The 13,578-nt window shown below is 42.6% G+C and overlaps 1 protein-coding gene across 5 annotated transcripts in view; it reads left to right on the top strand.

Annotated features, from left to right (window-relative positions):
• RAVER2 (ribonucleoprotein, PTB binding 2) overlaps positions 1-13,578 on the top strand; it is a 59,413-nt gene that overhangs the window by 2,448 nt on the left and 43,387 nt on the right. For all 5 annotated transcript variants that reach the window (XM_087733386.1, XM_087733385.1, XM_087733384.1 and 2 more), the window contains exon 2: positions 11,708-11,774. In XM_087733386.1, coding sequence (XP_087589512.1) covers positions 11,708-11,774 — 67 coding nt within the window. The remainder of the gene's footprint in view (positions 1-11,707; positions 11,775-13,578) is intronic.

Below are 13,578 nucleotides of genomic sequence, written 5' to 3'. Positions count from 1 at the left end.
CATTGGGATGTTGGGTTTGCTGTCATTCGTTGTTACTATGTGAAGTGTGAGGCCAAGATTTATTGAAATAGTTTTCAAGTGAGAAATGGCTCTTCTGCTGATACAGGTTGGTGGAGATGTTCAGTTTTGTCAGGAGGCTCATAATTTTCAAAATGAGGACAAAGCTCCAATTTTTTACAGGTGAAATTAGGTAACGAATATTTTCCTCTGCCAGTTGTAGCTACATATTAACTTTTTTATTTATTATTGTACTTGTAATCTTCTATTACCTTTGGAGTTCCACCTGTGTTAAACTGAATAAAAAAAAAATTACTCTCAAGGCCACAGTAGAAATGTACCTTAGCCATGAAGTTTCTGAACCAGAAACTGAGTACCACAGGTTTGTAGTCTTAGAAACCAAACAAACAGATCTTTAAGTGTCAGAAGCATTCAGCACTTTAGGTGCTGGGTGGCTATTGTTAAGGGGCAAAGGTTTCCCACGTTTGAATCTTGGCAAGTGGGATTTCTCTTTAATGCATTTGGCAACATCTGTGTTCCTAAGGAAATCCAGAGCCTATTTTCAGGAGGAAGGACAGCCTGAAGAAAGCACTTTGCAGTCTGTCACACCAAGTAAGTCAGCGTTCCCTTACGAGCTCTTTTCATTGAGTGTCAGTATGAAAGAAATCCAGAGGGGGGACAAATTAAGTCAAAATTGTATCAAGCAGATTGTTTCTGCATTAGGTTTTAGAGCTCAATCTGCAAGTATGTACTTGCAGGATTAGTATTTCTTCAAGCAATTCTCTTACTACAGCCATGGAGAAAGGTATTTTTGTGACAGATCTGTGGTAAACATTTTTATTAGCACCTTCGTGGTTCTTGAAGGCAAAGTCTCCATTTACTGTTTAGTTGGCAAGTCAGTTGATTTTGTGCTGACCTGTTGCAGTGGAGTCTTCCAGACTTGACAGTTAGTTCCCCATATTCATACTCATCTGATTCCTCCAGCACAGTACCTGAACTGTGCACGTTATCAAACGTGTGGTGTCATAGTGACCTAGAAATGGACAGACGCTGTTGCTGTGACCTCTCTAAATCTCGAGATGAAGCACCATTGATAACCTGTACAGCTATATTTTTGTTACTTTTTAGATTGCCGAACCTGTACAGTTAGAAACATTCCTGCTCTGTTTCTTCTTAATTGGGTCAGTGCTGTGAGTAAAACAGCTTACCAGATCAACTCCTGTCTTAACTAATGTCGTGTTTTCCCTCCCTCCCTCAATCCATTCTTTTTCTGTCATTGTAGCTATATGCGAACTATATTAAAAGTCCGCTCAGTATTTTGTTCTACTTAGGGGGCGTCCCTTCTCCTCTCAATCTGATCTTCTTGCTCCGAAGCTCTGGGAGAGGTGCAGTCTGGTAACAGGCCATGCACTGAGAATATGGGACCTCTAGGTATTATTCTCAAGGTACTTCAGATTTTGAGGTAATGCTGTAGCGGTGACTACTGTCTTAAAAAGAGAATTCAATACTGAGTGTGGACCAGGCTGCATGGAGGGTCACATCTGGCCTTCCTGTTTCTCCATGGAGCTTCCCTGCTTGCACCAAGAATGTTGCACTGCATACCAGCCTTCACGTGCAGGACGTGCTCTCCAGAGCAACGATCCTTTCTCTTCCTGCAGCCTTTGCAGAATATACTCCTCTGACTTGCAAATCTTCTTGCAAGAGTGAGGAAGTGTCATCTGCTCTTACCAGAGTAATCATTTTATGGCTTCATTAGGATGAAGGGCCATAAGCAGGACCCAAGAAATACTAGCAGGGCAGTGATATGTGATGTTTTACAGTAAGACAGGCAAGATTGTGCCGTTGGTGTTGGTCTTCCTTTTGAAAAATGTCAGATAGTGGGTCTGTTCTTGTTAGCATTAATATGCTCTGATGTGGTGTTGTGGTAAGACTGATATTTGTATCAAGAATCTTTGCAAAGAGACTTAAAGGTAAGCTTGGTTGTAGTTGTTCATGTTATTCTGGTCAGTGCTTGGCAATGAATTAGTAATCTCTTGGTTGGACATCTCTTGCGATTGCCTTGTTGTGCCTCCATCTCCCTGAGCCGTCATCTCTGATGAATCAACTAATCCATTTCAATAGCAAGGAACACAATCGATGACGTATGACGTTGAAAGTGCAGTGTTCAAAGGCGTGCATTGCAAATTGAAGGTCCTTGGAACTATCATAAAACTGCTGCGAGTGCTCTGGGAGGCAGGAGGACTGCTCTGGGCAGAGGGAAGGAAGGAAACGATAACTTCTTCTCTCCTTTACTGGTAAAGAGATGCCAAGAACTTAGGATAACCAGAGTGTAAGTGAAATTGTACCTTACTAAATGGGAAGTTTTATTTTGCTGGAGTATTGTATGGCAAGTCAGCTTCTGTTTTGGGTTTTGTAATTACCCCAATGGATTAGAGGAATTGTTTTTGATTTCCCCCAAGTCATCATTTTTTCACTGTTAGTGGTTCCTTATTTATGTCTGATTAACTTCCATAGGAGCAGTAGCTCATCACCGTGGTGTAATCAGCAGTCTGGTATCCTGGCATACGAGTTTGGATCCCATGGAATTGCTGTTAGAAAGAACAGACCTTGGGCTATCTTTCTTGATAATCATTACTGAGATTTGTAGCAAACTCTCCAGTCTTCACTGCTAAGATTAGCTGACCAACGAGAGCTGTTCACTTTTTGATTCCCCTCTTTTCAGCTAAGGAGCCAGTGCTGTGGAAGATGCACTTGCTTTCAGCCAGCTTTTTTCTGTGCTTGGTTATCTTTAAATGTCACCATATTACATTCACATTTCTGTTTTTCTCTTTTAACATCTGAGGCTAGAAAATAAATCTTATAGAGGGGATGTTCTACTTTAATGTAGGACATGAAGTAAAGTAGGGCTGATTAATTATTTTAATAGCCTGTAGTTCTTCTTTGGCATGACAGAATCTAAAGAAAGATGAAACATTTAGGTGTTGATAAGAAACTGGTGCAGTCCACCTGGGATGGGGATTTATTTTGTGTTTTGGGACCTGATGTACTCATCCAGTTTTTTTTACTGGTGTCTGTTCCTGATCAAAAGACAAATCACTGCTTAGCATGATGCTATTTCTGGTAGGGTTGGTTTTTTTTTTTTTTTTTTTCTTCTTTCTCCCTGGATTAGCCACAATTTTTCTTTGTTCCTTTTTGATCGAAAGTCTTTAATGAACTGTGATGATTTGAGGAAGTACCCTCTCCCAATCTGTTGTATGCCAGACATTTAAATAGAAGGGGCCTTTGTGTTTTAGTTAGTCCTCCGTCACACTGACTGAACATGAAAGGCATACTTGCTGGATAGTGAGTAGCTCTCATGCCTTAGGATGTACGTGCTTTTTGATTGTCTTTATTGCTTTTCTTTTGCTTTGTGCTCTTGCTCTCTCATGTTACCTCTTCTTCTGTGTTTTTTTCATCTTTAATTTAGCTGGCATACCACCCAATATATCCAGGATGATGAAATTAATTTCCAGTTCCGTAGTGTTCCTCTTATCAACACGCTAATATGTCTCTGGAAGATCAGAGAAATATGTTTTTCATTCCATGTCCATCATAAGTTTATTGAGAAACTGTTGTTCTTCTATCTTAACGTTTTCTTATATTACTTTACTAAAGATCTTTGGAAGGTATGGTCTTACAAAAATAAGAGTCAATTCTCAAACAAAAAGGTTCGCCTCAAAGGCAGTTTATGGCCCAGAATTGCAGGCTTGATTTTATTTCAAGTTTCATAGTTTGTGGCTGTTTGTGGAAGTGAAGAGGGAATGTGCTGAGCAAAAGCTTTAGGATCCACGTCAGTCCTGTTCCTTGATGCCTGAGCAGGTAGTCATCTGCTACACATCTTAGACTTGATCCTATAGCCATTGCTCACCTAAGAACATTCTTTAATGCAACATTGAAAAAAAACTTGAAAATTTGTCAGAGAACATCCTATACGGTATGGTGAGCACCATCTTTGTCTGAAATTTTGCTTGTTAGGAGCAAGGGGGATTTATCTGGCTGTCGATGCCCAGTTGGTGAAAATTTGAGGACCTTGTACCTCTGTGGTCATTAGTGGACAGGAGATGTTTAAAATTGGACTTTGCATCAGTCCTTGTGCTCTGTTATCTGTCCCTCTTGTTGGTGCTATGGACCCCACTTCTTACTCCCCAACAAAGTCTCTGGGATTTTCCCTCAGTACCAGATTATTATTTTAAACTGTGTTGATGCTCTCTTGCTTACTACTTTTTTTTTTTTTTAAATAGACCTTTTTTTGTCTTATATCTGCAGTGAAATCCATGTGCCATATCATGGACTCAAAGATTTAGTGGTCTAAAATTTGAATTAAATGAACACCCCATTATATAATTTGTAAATGTAAAGCTTTTTCCGGAGAAGTCCTCCTCTTTCCTGCTCTGCCTGCACAAATTTCCACAAACTCTTTTTTAGTTATGAGATGATTTAAAACTTCTTGGTTAGCCAAACATGTTACTTAGTTCAACTACTTAAAACATAATTGATTCCCATTTCATGAATATGCGGGTGAAGTTTAGGCCTTCAGGTACTTACTGAGAGCCAAGTTATAGACCAGGCTTGTACAGTGTTTATATTGGAAACACCACTACAGTTTACTGTAGAAATCTGGCAAGGCACCATTATAATTGTTAAATATTTTTGTTGCCAGAATAACATAATTCAGTATTACATCTAGAGAGAGAAAAATGCTTGGATTTAGGGTGCTGTAAGCTTTATATACATGGTGTATTGTTCCAAGTGATGACAGAGTATTTCTTGCATATTGCTTTCCTTGCACTATGAGAAGCTGATTTAATTAGAAATAATACACTGAGCTTTACTAATTTGATAAATAGGGCAAATATGCCTGTTAATGACTCCCTTTCTTGTTTACATTTAAAAAAAATGCAGGCAATAAAGCATAAAGACAGATCCCCTCTACGGAAGGCATTCTTTCCCTTTGAGAGATGCAAATTTCAAACTGATAGTTTGTGGTAAAAACTCATGTTGACAGTTTTTCTATCCAAGACAAGACAGGACAGGCCAAGAATTGAAGTATTTCAAGGCCACATTTCTTATGGTAGTAAATAATACCTTTTTAAAGTATATTTAGCCTGTATTTACTAGTGTTTTCTCTTGAACTCTCTTTAATTTGGGTTTGCTTTTTCTGCTAATTTTAAAGTATGAACTGATTATTTTCTAGTTAGGGTTTTAATTTTTACTGATGATAAGATTAACTAGCTTTCAAAGTCTGCTTTTAAGAACTTTGAAAGTTTAGGGGGCTGTGTAGTAGCTAAGCATCATTGGTTACATTTCTGTGCCAAGATGTTTAGTTCGAGCCGCTGGCATGGCCCACATGTTTATGCAACTGCTCTTGCTCTGAACAAGCTCTCTCTTCTGTTTTTTCCCCTCCTCTCCACTTCTGTGGTATGTATCATCCTTGCTTTGACCAGGAATACATCCCCTGGGAGCTGCCTGGCAGAGGCTTTGCTCAGGTACAAACACACCTCGGTGCCCAAGAGTTGGTGCTGAGTTTTACATCTGGTTCAGGAGCCAACTACAAGCTAATCCTAGGAGTGCAATAATCAAGGGCCAAGATATGGACCACTATAAACAGCGTTTGTGTTGGAAACTTCATGGGATGCATGACTGCTGTGTGTCTGCCAGATAGCTTTATAACTGCTTACAATTTTTGTTGTCAAAATGTTATAATCTAGCCTGACGTTCCGTGCATGACACTCACGGCAGCTAGAGCTTCCACATGTTAGTGGATGTTGCCATTTTGTTTAGACTTAGTATGATGCAGTTAAATGATAATTATTGTGGTAATTGTCAGTCACTTTTTTTAGCCTAGTAGATTCATTTTTTTATAAAAGAAGAAAAAATCCTTTAGGAGAAGCAGTTTTGTAATTGTTATGTGGAAAAAATACTAATAGTGGCCAGCCTTGGTCAACAGACAGTTTGTATGTGGATATTGTGAGCATGGGCAAAGTGGTGGCAGCTGGGGGTGGAAGCCACTGCTCACGTGTGGTACCACCACTGGGTTTATTACTACTACTTTGCTAAACCTTGTGCGATAAATGGTGCGTGGTCGCGTTGCCTTTCTTGCGTGGCTGCCCAGCAGAAGGCAATGCCATGGTAAGGCTAACCCAAGGAGGGCAAAAGGTTTTCCTGCTGCAGAGTGTGGGTGGGGGCGGTAGGTCCTGGTGTGGGGAGAGGGCTGGTGTATCTGGGCTGGGGGCGCGGAGGCTGGGCTCCGGGCATGCATGAGCTGGCAGGCTGCCGGGAGGTCGGGAATGGGGAACAAATGGCGGCTGTTTGTTTCTGCTGTGCTCAGGGAAACAGCCCTCTGCTTACATTCCTTGCAAGTTAATAGGGTCGCACCAGAGAACTTACCTGACTTGGATGACCCGTTTCTCCTCCCAGAGTAAACACTCCTTCCTGGCCCAAATACTGGGTAACTGCTTACACCAAAGAGACCGACTACGTTCAGTGCTGGTGGTGCACAGTGTTTGGTGGTGCACAGCTGAACCTGGTTAGGAACAGCGGGTACAGTGTTCTTATTGCTTTCCTTGACAGTTCTGCTCTGAGCTGTTGGGAATAGAAACTGTTAATGACATTAAAATGGTAGTAGTGTTTGTTCTTTTCTAACAGACCTAAGTGTTGAAAGATGTTGAAGGTAAAGTTTACAGAAGTGCCTAAGTTCAAAAGCCAGCTTAGTACTTCTGAAAATATTATGAAGAATCTTAGTCTAATGTACAGATATTTACATATCTCTTTAATTTGAAGGAGTATACATTTGCTTAAGAGTTGGCATGGGGTGTTTTATTTTTGTAAATTGTCACAAACGGTCTTTATGTGAAAAATGCTTTCACTGAAATACTGCGCAAACCCAGTTCCACAGGTAGAGGTCTCAGCCCTGCCAGGGGGACCATGAGAGCACAAGAACAAGCATGACTGAGAATGAACTACTGTCTAATTCTTGTTAGAGAGAGAGCCACAGTCAAATCGCCTACCTGACTTGAATCTTTGAATTGTACCTGGTGTATTTTGCTTTTCAGAAACCACATCCTTATCACGTCTGATTAGAGGATGGCTGGTAGCTTGAGAAACGCTGCCATATTTTATTAATGTAGTATTTGACAGCTGTTAACTAGTGAAACTGGAGATTGGTGCTCACTTGACTGAAAGGTATGCACCTGATACCAGTCACGGAGAACCCAATTAACCTTTAGGCTATATATATTGAATTAGCAAACTGGCAAGTAGATTGGGCTACTGGAAATTGCCTGCAATTAAAGTTTCAGACAAAGTTGCTTGGTTATTTTGCTATTATGTATGGGATTTATCCAACTAACAGAATACGTATATGCAGGTTACTACTCATGGTTTCTTCTTCGGGATGATTAATGTTCACCTCTGCATTCTTGCCACTGAATTGATAATCATTTGTGTTTTTTGTGGGGCATGTGCGTACATCTTGCTCTTGTTGGGGAATAGCTATAGCAAACTGGTATACCTCTTATACCTGCTCCTAGCCACCCCTCCCACACCCCTGCTCTCTCCCCATTAATTAGTGGGAGCAAATAATGCTCCTGGGATTGATTCTCTGTTGAGCATCTGTGCAGTAGTTCATAGAATCATAGAATACCAGGTTGGAAGGGACCTCGAGGATCATCTGGTCCAACCTTTCTAGCACAATCTGGACAAGATGGCCCAGCACCATGTCCAGCTGAGTCTTAGACCTGTCCAGTGTAGTGGAGTCAACCGCTTCCCTGGGGAGATTATTCCAGTGATTGACTGTTCTCATTGTGAAAAATTTACCTCTCGTGTCCAATCGGAATCTCCCCGGGAGTAACTTGTACCCGTTACCCCTTGTCCTCACCATGTGACTCCTTGTAAAAAGGGAGTCTTCATCTTCTTTGTAGCTCCCCTTTAAGTACTGGTACATGGCGATGAGATCACCTCAAAGCCTCCTTTTCTCAAGGCTGAACAAATCCAGCTCTCTCAGCCTATCTTCATATGGCAGGCTTCCCAGACCCGTGGTCATCCTGGTGGCCCTTCTCTGGACCCCCTCCAGCCTGTCTACATCTTTTTTTGTTTAACGGGGACCAGAACTGTACACAGTATTCCAGGTGTGGCCTGACAAGCGCCAAGTAGAGAGGGATAATGACTTCTTTATCTCTGCTGGTGATGCCCTTTTTGATGCAACCCAGCACCCTATTGGCCTTCCTGGCCGCAGCAGCACACTGTTCACTGATGTTGAGCTTCCTGTCCACCAGGACCCCCAGGTCCCTTTCCATGGAGCTGCTCTCTAGCCAGGTGGATCCCAGTCTGAGCTGCACTCCTGGATTACACTTGTCTTTGTTAAACTTTGTAAGGTTCTTGTTAGCCCACTCTTCCAGCCTATCCAGATCTTCCTGCAGGGTGGCTCTCCCTTTCAGAGTGTCTACTTCGCCACTCAGTTTGGTGTCATCTGCGAACTTCATCAGGCTACACCTGATGCCGTTATCCAGATTGCTTATGAAGATATTGAATAGCGTTGGGCCCAATATTGGTCCCTGGGGGACCCCACTTGTGACAGGTTGTCAGTTTGAAAAAGAGCCATTTACCACCACCCTTTGGGTGCGGCCCGTCAGCCAATTCCTCACCCACTGCACAGACCACTTGTCCAGGCCATAACGCATCAGTTTCTCCAGGAGGAGGCCGTGGGGAACCATATCAAAGGCCTTGCAGAAGTCCAAGTAGACAACATCGACCGCTCGCCCCATGTCAACTGAGCAGGTCACTTTATCATAGGCGGCCACTAGATTTGTCAGGCACGATCTGCCTTTTGTGAAGCCGTGTTGGCTTTTCCCAATCACATGCTTCATTTGACTCATGATGGCCCCCAGGAGGATCCATTCCATGACTTTCCTGGGGATTGAAGTAAGATTGATGGGCCTATAATTACCCGGATCCTCCCTTGAGCCCTTCTTGTAGATAGGGATAACATTTGCCTTCCTCCAGTCCTCTGGGACATCCCTCGATATCCATGACTTCCTGAAGATTATAGAGACTGGCCCTGCAATGACATCAGCCAACTCTCTCAACACCCTCGGGTGGATGGCGTCAGGGCCCATCATTTTGTAGGGGTCAAGCTCCTGTAATAATTCACATACTAACTTCTTCTTCACTGATGGTGGGTCTGTGTTTGGATCCTCCTGGATTTTTGTTCCCAACGCCTGGGATCCAACAGTGTTGGTAAAGACAGAGGTGAAGAAGGTGTTGAGAACCTCTGCCTTTTCAGCATTGGTGGTGACTGATTCACCTCTGCTGTTTAACAGTGGGCCTGTGTTTTCCTTCTGTTTCTGCTTGCAACTTAAATACCAGAAGAACCCTTTCTTGTTATTTTTGACATCTCTGGCCAGTTCCAATTCAAGTTGAGCTTTTGCCTTTCTAACTGCATCTCTGCACACTCTGGCAATGCCCTTGTAGTTCTCAGTGGACTTCCACTTCTCCATGCCCTTGTAGTTCTCAGTGGATCTTCCACTTCTCCATCTCTGGTACACATCTCTTTTGGTTTTAAGCAGACCCAGGAGCTCGTGCTTGAGCCAAGGGGGCCTCTTGCTCTGCTTACTTCCTTTTCTTTTATAGGGGATAAACTGTTTTTGTGCTTCCAAGAGAGCATTCTTGAAGAACTCCCAGCACTCACTGGCTCCTTTATCCTCCATGGAAGCTTCCCACAGAATCCCTCCCAACTGAGCTCTGAGCGAGCTGAAGTTTGCTCTTCTAAAATCTAGAACCCTTGTCTTGGTGCTAACCTTCAGCATGCTCATCCGGATCCTGAACTCCACAATATTGTGATCACTGTAGCCAAGGTTGTTACTGACCGAGATATTGCAGAGCAGGTTTTCTTGGTTTGTGAATAGCAGGTCCAGTAGTGCCTCCTTCCTGGTTGGCACATCTAACATTTGTAAGAGAAAACAGTCCTCTACGCATTCCAGGAACTTGATGGATGACATGCGAGCTGCTGTATTGTTCTTCCAGCAAATGTCTGGGTACTTGAAGTCACCCATGAGAACCAGGTTCTGTTGAGCAGAAGCTTGCCTTAGTGTCCCAAATATTGCTTCATTGGCTTTAGCATCGTGGTTTGGGGGTCGGTAGCAGATGCCCACTGTAAGGTCCTGCTTGGAGACGACCCCTCTGATTTTAACCCAGAGGCATTCAATAGAGCACTCACAATCACCGTAGTTGACTTTGATACATTCGAGGTTTTCCTTAATATAGAGTGCGACTCCTCCACCTCTTTTTCCCTGACTGTCTTTGCGAAACAGCCTATAACTGTCCGTCGCGATTCCCCAGTCATGCGAGTTGTCCCACCATGTCTCAGTTACTCGTATGATATCATAACCTTCTGACTGGGCATGGAGCTCCAGTTCCTCCTGTTTGTTTCCCAGACTGTGTGCATTTGTATACATACACTTGAGGTGGTTGCTCCTCTGCTACACATCTTGGGAGACAGCTAAGGAACACCCATTGCCGCTCTGATTGGCCTGACTTACTCCCCAGTTGGATGTGGTGGCATGAGCATTTCTGTTTTGGACCCCACCCCCTGAGACCTTCAGTTTAAAGCCCGCCTCACCAAGTTAGCCAGCCTGTTGCTGAAGATTCCCTTGCCCCTTCTAGACAGGTGGATTCCATCCCTCCCTAGGATGTTATAGTCATCGAAGAATGCCTCATTGTCGTAAAAGCCAAAACCCTCATGACAGCACCAGCCACGTAGCCAGGAGTTGATATGCATTATGCGCCTATTTCTGGCTACCCCCTTCCCTCGAACTGGCAAAACGGAGGAAAAGATAACCTGGGTACCAATGTTCTTCACTTGCACCCCCAGGGCTTGAAAGTCTTCCTTGATTTTACCCAGATTTCAGCTTTCAGTGTTGTTCATGCCTACATGAAATAGTAACAATGGATAATAATCCGTTTTCTTGATGAGTTGTGGCACCCTCTCAGCCATGTCTCGAACCTTAGCTCCTGGAAGGCAGCATACCTTTCATGACTCCCTGTCAGGTCAGCAGATGGCTGCCTCAGTACCCTTCAACAGAGAGTCAGCCACTACGAGTACTAATTGATAGAGGATACTTTCCAGGGCTATTCTGGGCAAAATTATCTGCTGGTTGAAAGAATATTCATTATTAAGAGTGAAAATCTGTTGAAGTGAACTTGAGCAGTTAGAGGAAACTAAAGCAACTGTTGCATTTTATGATGGTGTTGCCTGCCCTCAGTAAACTGCGTGATGTGATGTTGCAAGTATTTCTTGTCTGTGTGGTATTTTAACTATGCTAGCTGTACTTCGGAGAAATTGTGGAGGTTTTGCTATTTAATGAACTGTGATGTTATTTGTCTTTATCAAAAGACAGTCAAAAGGACACCCTGTTGTGCTTATGTGACTTTATATAATGAAAAGTAAATTAATCAAATTCAGTAAGACAATTTTTTATATGAGAGAAAAACATTGCTGCAGTAGTATAACCAGCTCTTTTAAAAACAAATATTTGACAGTGTTTCTATGGTGAAATTTTCTGTTTATTGGAAAAGATTGTTCTTTCCCCCCACCCCCCCAAATGAAGATGAATTTGTACACTTACTTGGTCTGGTGAATTATTTATCTGATGTTACTTGTACTTTTATCTTTCAGGAAATCCATGACTTATTTAAAGATTACGAAATCAAGTATTGTTATGTGGACAGAAATAAAAGAACAGGTAAGAACTTAAAATCTTCCAGTGTCATATGTTTCAATTCTGTGATGAAACTACTGAGGAGCATTGTCTGCTGTGTATGAAGTCATCAACTTCTCTGCCGTCACATAGCTTGATTGTCCCTTAGTGCCTTTTTTGGCTGCATAGTTTGTCAGCTTCTACTGAAGCCAATGGAGAGCTGGAAACTTTACTGATGTTAGCCAGAAGTAGACTGGTCCACTACGGTATCTCTCAGGTGTATTCCCTTAGTGAATGTTTCTTTGGGACAAAGCTAACCTCAACTGTCTGATTTCCTTTGAAAAACTAGTCCTGAGGCCTCTTTTAGGACAAACCACATGTGCCTATGATGTGATCAGAGGAAAATGTACCTACCTCCAGATGCATTTGTGTCAGGTAATACAAGCCAGAAGCAATTTATTAAAGGAATACTTAAGTCTTTGAAGGAAATGTTGTCCTGAATGAAATCCTGAATTATTTACGTCTGATCCTCCATTTACGAATGAATTCTCTAAATAGGGGATTCACAGATTTTTAGCGCTTGTGAGGTACAGAAATGGACAAATATTTATTTACACGTTCCTGTCCTTCCAAATCGCCATAGGTCCCACAGGCTGGGCTATCTCCTGAGGCAACCTTGATTTCCAGGACATAAATCTTAATGCAGTGGCTGTGATAGATATCTGTCAAAATTTCATGAGGGTAATGGTGTTTCTTAACACCTGCCTCTAAAGAGCAAAAATTCGTGCTTTAATGTCCCATTATCTTTCAAATTTGATTTCTGAATATGGTAAGGCCAGTTTGTGTGTGAGGTACTATATTCTGCTATCTAACAGCAGACTAAATGTCTGTGTTCAGTGTGAAGGGAAATATTTGAAAATACTTGGAAAGAGTAAGAGAAGGATGAATTTTTTCATTTAATCTAGATGCTCTAGTATATAACTAGCTTTTTACTGTGTACATATTTTTGTTGGCTTTAGAGTGTTAAAGTACTTTCTCTCCAGATTCATGAAGGCTTTAAAACTGTGTTTGGAGGCCGTAAGAGCACAGAACCTTAAACATGTTTCTATACAATCAACAAAGTTTTTGAGACTCTCAGATCTTCCTACTTCTATTCTTTATATAGCAGATTGTTTTTGGTATTAGTAGATTTACTGTGTGGCTGGCTGTATGATCGTGACGGGGTACAGATATGGTGGGTGTTGCGGAGCTCCCCTTGTCCACGGCTGCATATTCCTTCGAGCTCCTTGTGGGACCATTTGTGGGTTTGAAGGCTATTCTGGAAGACAGATGCTGATGCTTGTTGTGTTTTCTGGAGGTGATCCTTCACACTTTGGCATAGAAGACATGTCCCAGTGCCCAACCCTGCGTCCATGAGTGGCTGGCAATGCTGAGGGTATCTGTGAAGTGCGAGACTTGCGTCTGTCTTCCTCTGAAATTAAGCAAAGGTGTTGCGGAGGTGACATTACCTATGGCTGAGTGTTCCTTCCAGTTGGCTTGTGAGACTGTGACATGGTACAGAGGTGGTGGTTGTTGCGGCGCTGCCGTTGTCCATGGCTGTGGACAAGATCTGGCTGTCTCTAGGATGATGACGGGCTAGACAGCAGGCATCTTTTGGCTGTCTGTTGGATGATGACGGGGTACAGATATGGTGGGTGCTGTGGAGATCCATTTGTCCATCGCTGCATGTTCCTTCCAGTTGGCTTGTGGGACTGTGACATGATATAGAGGTAGTGGGTGTTGCAGTGCTTCCGTTATCCACGGCTGTGGGAGCCTGTGATCTACCTGTGGGACTTGAATGGGGTACAGG

This window comes from Nipponia nippon, unplaced genomic scaffold, assembly GCF_047370975.1.
Source record: "Nipponia nippon isolate SJK-2023a ecotype South Korea unplaced genomic scaffold, ASM4737097v1 scaffold_5, whole genome shotgun sequence".
Lineage (NCBI taxonomy): Eukaryota > Metazoa > Chordata > Aves > Pelecaniformes > Threskiornithidae > Nipponia > Nipponia nippon.
The sequence above is the reverse complement of the archived record's forward strand: the minus strand, read 5'-3'. Positions and strand labels throughout refer to the sequence as shown.